Source organism: Acipenser ruthenus, chromosome 4, assembly GCF_902713425.1.
Source record: "Acipenser ruthenus chromosome 4, fAciRut3.2 maternal haplotype, whole genome shotgun sequence".
NCBI lineage: Eukaryota > Metazoa > Chordata > Actinopteri > Acipenseriformes > Acipenseridae > Acipenser > Acipenser ruthenus.
In genome coordinates, this window is record NC_081192.1 from 73,258,564 (window position 1) to 73,271,724 (window position 13,161).

The 13,161-nt window shown below is 40.4% G+C and overlaps 1 protein-coding gene across 3 annotated transcripts; it reads left to right on the forward strand.

Annotated features, from left to right (window-relative positions):
* Positions 1 to 2,882: 2,882 nt before the first annotated feature.
* elp6 (elongator acetyltransferase complex subunit 6) lies at positions 2,883 to 9,348 on the forward strand. Of its 3 annotated transcripts, none has more exons than XM_059022743.1 (8): positions 2,883 to 2,999; positions 3,622 to 3,790; positions 4,318 to 4,396; positions 5,078 to 5,148; positions 5,468 to 5,595; positions 6,572 to 6,770; positions 7,111 to 7,260; positions 8,928 to 9,348. In XM_059022743.1, exons 2-8 carry the CDS (start codon positions 3,737 to 3,739, stop codon positions 9,054 to 9,056), a joined length of 810 nt encoding a protein of 269 aa, XP_058878726.1. In that variant the 5' UTR covers positions 2,883 to 2,999; positions 3,622 to 3,736; the 3' UTR covers positions 9,057 to 9,348. The 3 variants fall into 3 exon arrangements, with proteins under 3 accessions (XP_058878726.1, XP_034774006.1, XP_058878727.1); XM_034918115.2 differs by having other exon boundaries at positions 2,927 to 2,999; positions 3,619 to 3,790; XM_059022744.1 differs by having other exon boundaries at positions 2,927 to 2,999; positions 3,674 to 3,790.
* The last annotated feature ends 3,813 nt before the right edge of the window (positions 9,349 to 13,161 follow it).

Here is a 13,161-nt window from a genome sequence, read left to right on the forward strand (position 1 = left end):
CTCAGCTCATCATCAACCACTGTCTGTCTGTTTACTCCCTGCTTCTGGTCTGACGCCACCCACTCTGGCCGTCTTTGTGACAGGCACTCAATCACATTAGTTAACTGTAACGATTGGTTTTATTTAAAAACGTCATGTCGGAAATATATAAGCTGTTCCACCAAAAGAAAATTAATTAAAGAAAAGGAAAGGCAGGGCAAAGAACTACTCAGCAAAGTGGCCAAACTGGGCATTTTTTTCAATCAAGTGGTAACTGACACTGACCTTGAAATAGGAGGAATGTCAAGTTCAGGCTGTGCTGTTGAAGACGGCCTAGTGCAATCTAATCCAGAAGAAGCTGAAGGCGACCCCAGTTAGAGATGGCTGAGTGTTAAACTTTGGTGCTTGAGTGCTTTCTACTAAGAAATATCTTACTCATTTATTATTATTATTATTATTATTATTATTATTATTATTATTATTATTATTATTATGGGGGGGGGGGGGGGCATGCACAGGGCCCCAAAATAGTTTAATCTGGCACTGATAAGAGCATTGTTATTATTATTATTATTATTATTATTATTATTATTATTATTATTATTATTATTATTATTAATAATTGGTAAGACTAAAACCACCACATGTGATATGGACCCCATTCCTACTAAATTGCTATTTTATTTTTCTAAAATAAATAACACGGTCTTAAATATAATTACTAGCTCTCTTTCATCTGGCACTGTTCCTGAGTCTTTCAAGGTTGCTGTAGTACGACCACTGCTTAAAAAACCTACCCTTGATCCACAAACACTGAACAACTTTAGGCCTATTTCAAATCTCCCCTTTCTATCTAAAGTCTTAGAGAAAGTGGTAGGTAAACAATTAAATTCCTTTTTAGCAGCCCTTGACATATGTGAGAAATTTTAGTCGGGTTTCCACCCGGTACATAGTACTGAAACTGCTCTAGTAAGAGTGGTGAACGATGTCCTTATGTCCACCTACAGTCCTACTCATAGACTCTTAGTGCAGCTTTTGACACCATTGACCATGCCACCCTGACTGACCGTCTCAAGCATCTTGTGAGATTGTCAGGCACTGCATTGTCCTGGTTTAAATCATATCTCTCAAATAGGCAACAATATGTTAAAATTGGGGACGACATCTCCTTACTATCTGAGAATACTTGTGGCATTCCTCAGGGTTCTGTTCTTGGGGCAGTTTTATTTTCATTATATATGCTGCCCTTGGGTGACACTGTCCGTAGACAAGGGGTCAACTTTCACTGCTATGCTGATGACATCCAGCTATATCTGTCTCTAAAACCAGATGGTGTCTCTTCTATAAAAAATGATAAGCTGTCTTGCTGATATCAAGGTATGGCTGTCTAATAATTTCATTATGTTAAATTCAGATCAAACATAGATAATGATTTTGGGATCAAAAGATAAAAGAAAAAAAAAACATAGATCTGTCCGTCTTCACAGAGAATAGTTTCCCATACTCTCAGGAAACTGAAATGAGGAATCTGGGTGTAATTTTTGACCCTGACCTCTCCTTTGAGCCACACATTCGGGATATAATTAAATATATCTTTCTTTCACCTTAGAAATATTGCCAAGGTGAGCCGCTTCCTTTCACAGCACGATTCTGAGAGACTGATGCATGTCTTCATATCTTTTAGGACTGATAACTGCAATGCCCTGTTCTCTGGAATTCCAATCTGTGTTCTGTCACTTTTGCAGCTTGTACAAAATGCTGCAGCCAGCGTGCTAACCAAAACAAAAAAAAGGGAGCACATTACCCCAGTGTTAGCAGCCCTCCACTGGCTCCCGGTGCTGTCCAGGACTGACTTTAAGGTCCTTCTTATCGCCTATAAAGCCCTAAACGGTTTGGCTCCTGCCTATTTGAAGGATGTTTTAGTCCCGTATGCCCCTGGCTGGCCACTCCAATCCCAAGATGCAGGGCTGCTATCTGTCCCAAGGATTTTAAAGCAAAGGACAGGTGGTAGAGCATTCAGTCATAGGGCACCTGAACTCTGGAATGCTTTACCATGCACAGTGACAGACACACCTACATTGTCAATTTTTAAAAATAAATTAAAAACATACTTTTATAATAGGGCTTTTAGATCTTTATAATACTGTATTTCTGTTTATTCGGTTTGTGTTCCTCATCTGTTGCTTTTATTTGCTTTCATTTTAGAATGTTGTTTTCTCGTGCTGTTTTTATTGTTTATATTGTTTTTATTGTACTAAATGTACTTCCGAATGTCCTTTTTCTTGTTAAAAGCGCCTTGGGACGACTTGCAATGAAAGGTGCTTTATAAATTTGATTTTATTTGATTAGGTTATTATTATTATTATTATTATTATTATTATTATTATTATTATTATTATTATTATTATTATTATTATTATTATTATTATTATTATTATTATTATTATTATTATTATTATTATTATTATTATTATTATTATTATTCAGTGTGGAGTAGTGGTTAGGGCTCTGGACTCTTGACCAGAGGGTCGTGGGTTCAATCCCCGGTGGGGACACTGCTGCTGTACCCTTGAGCAAGATACTTTACCTAGATTGCTCCAGTAAAAACCCAACTGTATAAATGGGTAATTGTATGTAAAAATAATGTGATATCTTGTAACAATTGTAAGTTGCCCTGGATAAGGGCGTCAGCTAAGAAATAAATAATAATAATTATTATTATTATTATTATTATTATTATACCTTAATTTGAGTTTGATCTGTACTCTAATAGAACTCTTTCCACATGTCTACATTCGCGCATAAGCACAAAATGGCATACAGGCGTATGAGCTTATATTCTTGATAATACGGCACTACTTCGACAGTGAGTAAACGCTCCCTGTTGACAAACCGCGTTTAAAAAAAAAAAAAAATGCCTGTGCATTTAAGAGCGGGTTTGTCCTTCTGCAGCTGCCGTAGATTAACGAGGCGATGTTTTTCTGTGATGACAGGTAATCAACGTGGTGGAAAGCGACTAGGTTTGTATTGCTGTAGCAACTACTAATTGAAAATTATATAAAGCACTTGATTGAACAATACATTTCCACCGATGAATACTAGCACACAGCATTGTGCGTAACAATGTAAAGAGAGTTTTAATATAAGAATAAATTCTGCTCGGTCGGTGTAGCTTGTAATTTATTTATTTTTTACCCTGCGTTCATGCAATGAAGTCAAGTGGTGCAGTTCAATTGGTATATGTACTGGTACTGTACAATAATAAACATTTGTACGTAAAGTGCACAAGTACTCTAATTAAAGATTTAACATTGTTACAGTTGTGTGCAAACGGTTTTCAGTTTTAAACTAATAAAGAATGTATGCAGTTTAAACCAGAATTCACCAAAGTACCACCTGGTCCGCAGTTAACAGCAGTTTACCAGCGCTTCATATTATAATATATAGATGTGTTTCATTTTGATAATACACAGTACTGCATAGCAATAATATGATGAAACCAAATACAGTAGAACCTGTCATATCTGCTCCTACTGACATGATACTCTTACCGGTGGTATGTGTCATTTACGGTACTATGATGGAAACTGATCAATGCACATTGTATTGTGGGTCTAATACGGTCAATTTCGCCCTTAGCAGGACAGAATGGATTCAGTTTCAATTTTTTCATGCTGTCATTTCAACTGCCTAGTTTAACCAAAGAATTGGGAAGACACTGTATAAAGACCTGACTGGATCTCACCGAACCTGCAGGATGTTTCCAGAACTAAACAACATTTTAAACACTAGCCCTGACAAGTTTGAACAGGTAAGCATAGTGAACGCATTGTGAAGTCCAGGGAGGTATGGTAAAGCATATTCTAAATCCTGGAAAACCATTGTAAACTACAGTAAATACACAGTATAACCATGGGAAAGCATGGGAGAACTGCAAAATGACTGTGGTAAACGTACTGTGCTCATGGATTGCATTGTGTGTTGTGTATGGCTGAGCATGTTCTTTGGTTATTTTATCATTTTTTTTTTCTATTATCGAACAGTCCACAAGCATACAGAGAGTCCTCATAATCACGTAATGATCTCACAGTACCTGAAAAGTTCAAATATATTTTAAAATAATCAGGTTAATCGGATTACAGCCAAATGCAACCTGAAACGTCTATAGGAGTCTAGGAGTGTATGAAAGTTTGGTGAAGGTTGGTGCAAAATTAAGGCATATTTTGAATGAGGAGCAAACTGACTTTCTCTCATGTTGAATTATCCTCTTTTGTTCTGTTTGTGTCTTTACCCTTTAAGAAAGTGTTTAAATAACTTATTCCTCACTGCCAATGACAGGGTCAGTTCATCCTGGTGTCAGACAGCAAGACAGACGGCACCTTCCTGATTCATCACTTCATCTCCTTCTACCTGAAAGGTGGGGGTGCATTAAATACACCTGATACAAAGTAGAGGTATACAGGCAGTGGGTATCATGTCATGTTTGATTTGACCAACCTATACCCAGCAGAGATAAGCCATACTTTCTCTAATTTTCTTTTTAGTACTGTTGAATATGTTATGATTGGGTTCTTAAATCCAGTAATAGAAGCTAGACAACCGAAGTGTGTTGTTATGCTGTCCCAGCAGTGATAAACCATAGTTGGGTTTTATTAGAGGATTGTACAGCACTGGGGAGTCACCCTTGCATCAACCACCTATTTGTGGGTATCACTGGATCAGTCAAAAACATTAGTGGCTGCTGAAATTCAGAGTGATTCCCCTGTGTTGTAAAATGCTCTAAAACAAAAAACGGGTGGCTTATCCCATCAGGGTAAAAGTGACTTGCAAGCTGTGTTTCAAACTGTTATTTTAACAGACACTTACTTCCTAGGAACACAAGGATGGAAATAAGACTTCTATTGCAAAGCACTTTGATCCATTCCTGGTTTTACTAAGAATTTAACAAGACACACCTGAGCTTGTTACCTTATACACTGTGGCTCGTCAAGCTCTTATTAAAACCTGAAATGGGTGGAACGTCTATACAATAGGAGTTTTATTTCCATCCCTGGCAACATGACAACTAAATGTTCTCATGCTCGGTGTGCTTTTTCAGCGGGCTGCAGGGTGTGTGTCCTAGGTCTGGTGCAGTCCTTCAGTCACTACAGTGCAGTGGGCCAGAGACTGGTGAGTCTATGTCACGCACTTACTTGTGCACACAAACAAAAAGACATACGTACTTGTTAATCCACAATGTTTTCCTAAGCTTAAAAAAGTGGTTTATTTCAACAACATTTTAAATTGTGTAATTGAAGTACCATTTTCTTAAAGGGAAAGTTACATTAGTATTTTCTTGGCAACCATGGTGGTTCTGGTAATCTAACTAACTCCCCTATGTGAATGTGTGCTGGTGGAGATGTCTGAGTTTAGTGACTCTGCAGTGGTTAGATGCGTGGTGGTGGTTGTTGTCTGTGCTGTCCCCCATGTGTGGTTCCTGCTCTCTCAGGGGGTGAGTCTGCCGCAGGCCCGCGAGAAGGGCCAGCTGGTGTTCCTGGAGGGTCTGCGAGGCTCTCTGGACGTGCTGCTGCAGGACGGCCCCATCCCAGACACCGCTCAGCCACTCGGCTTCCTCAGGTACACCCTTCTTCATTCTATCCATCTGTCTATCTGTCTCCCACTAGCATTTCTGATCCAGCTGTCAATCTACATAATCTGTCTCACTGTCCCTTCTACTCTGAGCAGGGATGGAAGTAAATCTCCCATTGCATAGCAGTTTGATCCATTCCGGGGTTTACTATGGGTTTAGTAAGACATAGCTGAGCTTGTTACCCCTACACATTGTGGCTAATCAAGCTCGCATTAAAATTTGGAATGGATGAAACTGTTATGCAATAAGTCTTAATTCTATCGCTGACACTGATGGATGTCAGGGAGAATAGAGGTATACAAATACATACACAAGCACACAAAGCTAAAGCAAGCTGGGGTGTTTTTTTTACTGTCAGTTTGCAGATGCAGTCTGGTTTATACTTCCATTGTGCAAGCCTGATTTCCAGTCTCTAGTTGTGCAACTGTTGAGATCCAAGGAGACTGGTCACCAGAGTTTACTTTTTCTAAACTCTGTCTCGTCACATTGCACCACCATCTCCTGTTGGACACAAGACTGAACTTTACACCAGTGTTTAGTAGTAATAATAATAATATTAATAATAATACAAAGAAAATTATAATCTTTATACTTGCCTCAAAGTGATGCTTTGTTTTATACTTCTTGCCTCAGAGTGATGCTTTTTTTTGGTTGTATCAATGTCCACTCATCAGAACCCAGTTCCAGGGACCTTCTGTATAATTTCCAGCTAGGTAGATTTTTCATTGACTCGTTGACAGAGGTTCTCAAACTTTTAAGTTAGGGGGACCCCTTTTAAAAAAAACCTAAAGGTTGCCCAAGTCCCCAAGAAATTTCTAGCAAGATTTTCAGTTGGGGGTTCCTATTGAATATAGTTTATAAAAAGGGGTCCCCCAAACTAGTCCGCGCACCCCAGTTTGTCGGCAGTGCTGACAATCCTCTCTTATCCTTCTCGTGATGGTGTTTTCTCTCCCGGTCTGTCAGATCCCCTGTCCCTGAGTTGCGGGGCCTCTTTGAGTTTGTGCAGTCATCCCTGTCATCCACGGAGGAAGAGGTTGCTGCCTGGGGTCCACCGGTCCTGATTGTGGATGACCTGAGTGTTCTGCTGAGTCTGGGAGTCAGCCCTGGGGCTGTGCTCGACTTCATGCATTACTGCAGGGTAGCTGTGTGCTCCAGGATGCAGGTGAGAGAACAGAGATACTATTTTATTTGAATTGTCCAGTAAAATATTCAGTTTATGCACACATGTAGAGAAACAGATTATGAATCAGTACATAGATAATTCATTTTAGATACAATTTATATATTTATACTCATTCATGGTAGCAAAAATCTCAGTAGCAGTGGCTTTATATGACTTTCAGAAACACGAATATCCATCATATTTTCTCAGTACAAAAAATGATCAAGACTAAACAAATTACAGTAATAGCTCGAAAATCCATTTTTGTTCAGATCCTAAATGGTAGTTCTTGTACATTTAAGCTTCAGTTCCATGTGTGTGTCTTGTGTGCCCTCTCCAGGGGAACATGGTGACGCTGGTCCACAATGAGGAGGAGGAGCTGGGGGACGAGGACAGTGAGCTGCTGCTGCGCTCACTCACACACCAGAGCAGCCTGACCCTGCAGGTACAGGGTCTTGCCACTGGCTACTGCAGGGACATCCACGGACAGGTGAGACTGGGGGTGGGGGGTTAAGGTTGGTTCATACATCAGTCTTGCGACCACCACGATTGAAACATGAACCAGCCTTCACTGTGGTCCTGCAGGTACAGGGCCACAGAAAAGTGCTGCACCACCACTTCGGGTTTGTGATGCTTAAGGGTAGACAATTGCCCTATTTCCACCCCATTTTGGCAGGAACAGTTGCTAAAGAACAAATACACTGCCCAGTCGTTCTGCTTTGGTAGTAAAATAATAACATTTGGGGTGCCAATGCACTTGTGGTACTTCTTATTAAAAATAACTGCCTATTATTGACAATTCAGGCATATCGAGATATTTAGCAAGCAATCTTGAGTTAGCTAAGTCAAGTGTCCAACCTCCAAGCACCATAAACCAGCAACAGTGTTTGAAAAGTTTTTGAACCAATGTACAAGGAGAGGTTACACACTGCTGCTGGGAGACTCCTGGCTTGTTGCTGCTGAGCTGCCAGGGATGTGGGTTATGCTGTGAGATGATCTGCATCATGTCACAGAGCTCATTACTCCAAGGGGTTAGAGAAGTCCTGAAACATATTATACCCAATAAATAACCAAGCAAACCGGAAAAAGAAAAATGTAGTTTTCTTAACGATATCAAGAGCCGATTGCTCTGTACTTTTTGAGCTCTACAAGCTAACTGTAATAGGGAGAATTTGGATAAGCTTTTGAAGTGCCAAACTCCTGGTACCTGGAAATCCCTTAAAGAAATAACACCTTATTTCCCCATACACCTGAACTGATAACCAATACACAAACACCGGCCATATCCCAATTAACATCTGTCCGCAGTCCTTAACAAATATTCGTTAGTCTTGTGGCAGGGCTGAAGCCCTGCTGCTGTACATAGTGTGTGTGTGGGAATGTAAGGTTGGCAGTGATGGGTTTCACTGCTGGGTTCACTACTGTTAGGTAGCGCTCTCGGTGTGCACGTAACACTCTGCAGCAATCTCTGCTGTACTATAGTATCCAGACTACTCTTCTTTTCTTCATGGCTCATTCCTTAGAGTTCTGGGATTAGTTTGGATGCTAACTGCAGCGAGGTGTGTGCTATTAGCCCTGTCTGTCACTGCAGCGAGGTGTGTGCTATTAGCCCTGTCTGTCACTGCAGCGAGGTGTGTGCTATTAGCCCTGTCTGTCACTGCAGCGAGGTGTGTGCTGTTAGCCCTGTCTGTCACTGCAGCGAGGTGTGTGCTGTTAGCCCTGTCTGTCACTGCAGCGAGGTGTGTGCTATTAGCCCTGTCTGTCACTGCAGCGAGGTGTGTGCTATTAGCCCTGTCTGTCACTGCAGCGAGGTGTGTGCTATTAGCCCTGTCTGTCACTGCAGCGAGGTGTGTGCCATTAGCCCTGTCTGTCACTGCAGCGAGGTGTGTGCTATTAGCCCTGTCTGTCACTGCAGCGAGGTGTGTGCTATTAGCCCTGTCTGTCACTGCAGCGAGGTGTGTGCTATTAGCCCTGTCTGTCACTGCAGCGAGGTGTGTGCTATTAGCCCTGTCTGTCACTGCAGCGAGGTGTGTGCTATTAGCCCTGTCTGTCACTGCAGCGAGGTGTGTGCTATTAGCCCTGTCTGTCACTGCAGCGAGGTGTGTGCTATTAGCCCTGTCTGTCACTGCAGTGAGGTGTGTATTGTCGCTGTTGCAGATGGAGCTGAGATGGAGGGGAGGCAGTCAGGGTCGGCCTGGAAGAGACCAGGTCAAGCTGTTCCAGTACAAGGTCCAGGACAAGGGTGTGTCTTTCTTCGCTCGGGGCACCTCCAGTGCAGTGCTGTGAGAGCAGGAACAGGGCCTCATGCAGCACACCCTGGAGAAAGAACCTACTGACTGACACCTCCTCCAATCAAATACCTGCCTCATCCTTATTGAACTCCTCCTACAGACATGGCTCAAAACACCATTTATAAGTGCTTGACCTAATTGATCCTAAACGAATGCTTTTTTACAGGTGTCTGAAATATTGACTAAGACTGGCATGAGATTCAGTGTGATACAAGTCTTGGCAGTGATCATTGCAGAAACCCATTTGGGGGTAAAATTGGTTGTAAATAAATAACTGTGCCTCTACACTTTTGTCTTTCCTGTTAAATTATTTTGCCTAATTTTGAAGAGGTGATACTATCAGGTGTCTTAGATACCAAGATATAATAAGTGGGGTTCACAGGCAATACATGTCTGTATTTTGAGACAATGGTTAACAGTCTGGCATTTTGAGACGGCTTGGTATTTATATTTGTAGAATGGACTATTAGCACTCTGGGTAAAATGAGTAACAAATGCAGCACGAATGGTTGAATACTTTTTTGAATCACTGTAGTGCTGCGTTTATTTGCCTTTAATGCCAGACCTACAGCAAAAAGTTTAGCATCACCTAGAATTTTAAGATTGAGACTTTTTTTTTTAAACTATATGAACATAATTTAGCTCTTTTATTTAAAATCATGTAATCACAGAAACTACAACATGATATCACAAAAGTCTGCCAGAAGCCAAACAGTAGTGCAGTATTTCATGTTAGACTTCAAACTGTCAATTTTTTAAAAAAATTTGTCAGTTTTTCATTAAGTATATTGAAAACTACAATGCGGTATAATTCATGTTAACGGAACGTTATTCAGCAGGTTTAATTTAACTTTATGAAGCAAAATTTGTTAATTCTATAGGGTGATGCAAAACTTTTCACAATAGCTGTATATCTGTAAAAGTTCCAAATTACCAGACCAGAGCCGTCCCACTGCAGTGCCCGCCTACTGTACCAACTGTCATAATCACACCCTGTGAGAAAAAAAAACAGCTGCAGATACTGCAGGTTAAATGGACACCCTGGGATTGTACTGTTTAAAACAGTCACCACGTAACTTCTCTGGATTAAAACAAGTTTTAAAAACAAATACCAGTATAATAAAATAATACAAATATACTGTGTGTGTGTGTATGTATGTGTGTATATATATATATATATATATATATATATATATATATATATATATATATATATATATATATATATATATACAGTGCCTTGCAAAAGTATTCAGATCCCTGACCAATTCTCTCATATTACTGAATTACAAATGGTACATTGAAATTTCGTTCTGTTTGATATTTTAAAACACTGAAACTCAAAATCAATTATTGTAAGGTGACATTGGTTTTATGTTGGGAAATATTTTTAAGAAAAATAAAACACTGAAATATCTTGCTTGCATAAGTATTCAACCCCCACACATTAATATTTGGTAGAGCCACCTTTTGCTGCAATAACAGCTTTAAGTCTTTTGGGGTAAGTATGTACCAGCTTTGCACACAGTGTCGGAGTGATTTTGGCCCATTCTTGGCAGATTTGCTCCAGGTTGTTCAGGTTGGTTGGACGACGCTTGTGGACCGCAATTTTCAAATAGTGCCACAGATTCTCAATGGGATTGAGATCAGGACTTTGACTGGGCAACTGTAGGACATTCACCTTTTTGTTCTTCAGCCACTCCAATGTTGCTTTGGCCTTGTGCTTGGGATCATTGTCCTGCTGAAAGGTGAATTTCCTCCCAAGCTTCAGTTTTTTAGCAGACTGAAGCAGGTTCTCTTGCAGTATTTCCCTGTATTTTGCTCCATCCATTCTTCCTTCAATTTTAACAAGATGCCTAATCCCTGCTGATGAGAAGCATCCCCACAGCATGATGCTGCCACCACCATACTTCACTGTAGGGATGGTGTGTCTTGAGGCATGGGCAGTGTTAGGTTTGCGCCACACATAGCGCTTTGAGTTTTGGCCAAAAAGCTCTATCTTGGTCTCATCCGACCACAAAACCTTTTCCCACGTCGCAGCTGGGTCACTCTCATGCTTTCTGGCAAACTCCAGACGTGCTTTCAGATGGTACTTTTTGAGTAACGGCTTCTTTCTTGCCACCCTCCCATACAGGCCATTGTTATGCAGAGCTCTTGATATGGTTGACTGGTGCACCATTACTCCACTCCCAGCCACTGAACTCTGTAGCTCCTTCAAAGTGATTGTTGGCCTCTCTGTGGCTTCTCTCACAAGTCTTGTTGTCACTTGTTTGAGCGCTGAGTTTTGAGGGACGGCCTTTTCTTGGCAGTGCCTGGGTGGTGTGATGCAGCTTCCACTTCCTGATTATTGATCAACTCTGCTCACTGGGATATCCAAACACTTGGATATTATTTTGTACTCTTTCCCTAATCTATGCATTTGTATTACTTTATCTCTAACTTCTGTAGAATGCTCTTTGGTCTTCATTTTCCTTCAGATTCACAGCCTGACCAATGATCCTCCAACAGTAGGGTTTTTATCCAGAAAATGTGTCAGCAACTTTAATGGTTCACAGGTGGAGGCCAAGGGTAAGGTAATTGTGTCCTTGTTAGGGCCATTTCTTTCATCTGTGTAAACTGGGAGCTTCTACAGCACAGGGGTTGAATACTTATGCAAGCAAGATATTTCAGTTTTTTATTTTTCTTAAAAATATTTCCCAACATAAAACCAATGTCACCTTACAATAATTGATTTTGAGTTTCAGTGTTTTAAAATAAAATATCAAACAGAACGAAATTTCAATGTACCATTTGTAATTCAGTAATATGAGAGAATTGGTCAGGGGTCTGAATACTTTTGCAAGGCACTGTATATAATTTAAGAAGACGTTGTTTGATGGTTTATGTTCAACTACAAGCCTAAATAAATAATCATTATGGAGTTTTCAAATATAATCAGTTCTGATAGGCTTATTTATTATTTAGCAGACACCCTTATCCAAGGCCACTTACAATTGTTACAAGATATCACATTATGCACATTTATACATTATACAGATATCACATTATTATTTTTACATACAATTACCCATTTATACAGTTAGGTTTTTACTGGAGCAATCTAGGCAAAGTACCTTGCTCAAGGGTACAGCAGCGTCCCCCACCTGGGATTGAACCCATGACCCTCCGGTCAAGCGTCCAGAGCCCTAACCACTACTCCACACTACTGCCCAATGTCTTTGGTACCTGTATGCATGTTTGTACAGTATTAAAATGTATCAAGATAACTGTTTAACCACTTGTGATGAAACTTGGTATGGACATTCTTTACCATCAGTTATTGAGGGCATCAGAATCTGAGGGAGGGACCTGTAGATCCAAACATTGTCCTAAGTATATACAGGGTGTAGGTCATGGTGCTCACTTTCTCCTCTTCCTGATGGCTCGAATTGTGTATTTACAGTTGTGCTGGAGATGTTACTGACATAATTGCCTGTTTATTTTTCTATTCTCTATTTATAATCGGACACAGCTGAGGACCACTTGTGTATAGTGACACCCCTTCCCAGTGTTAACCAGTCCAGGTTTCATTCCCAGCAGATACCTGTGCTTTATTAAACCAATATTGATTTCCAGGGCACATAAAATCGCAGGCTTGTGGGGCAGTAGAAACTGTTAGAAGACTCTTCAGTGTGGCACTGTGAGAAGAGGTAGCATTAAATAGTAAGTAGCTTTAAATTACATTGTCATGGATTTTGTTTTACTGTGCTCTTACCTTCCTCTAATGTTTCCATTCATGCTGAGTGGTATTTAATTGATTTTTCATATACCCTGTGTTAGGAGGCTTTGACCTGAGTTCAGGAGCAGCTCTTGAGTTGTAGTTGATAGGCTCTCTTTCTCCATAGTCTAAGTAGTGAATCGAGTTTTGTATTGCTGCCATAACAGAAATCAGGTTACTTGATGGATTATAAGCTTGTACACGCGTTAGAAAACTCCCCTTGTGTTGATCCCACTGGAGCTTGTCTCTTAGTGAGAACCATAGGAACTACACACTTTACTGTGCGCCTCTGTGTACAACAGGTAATCATCGTGTTATATCCATTTTTTTTTTTAAATGTGAA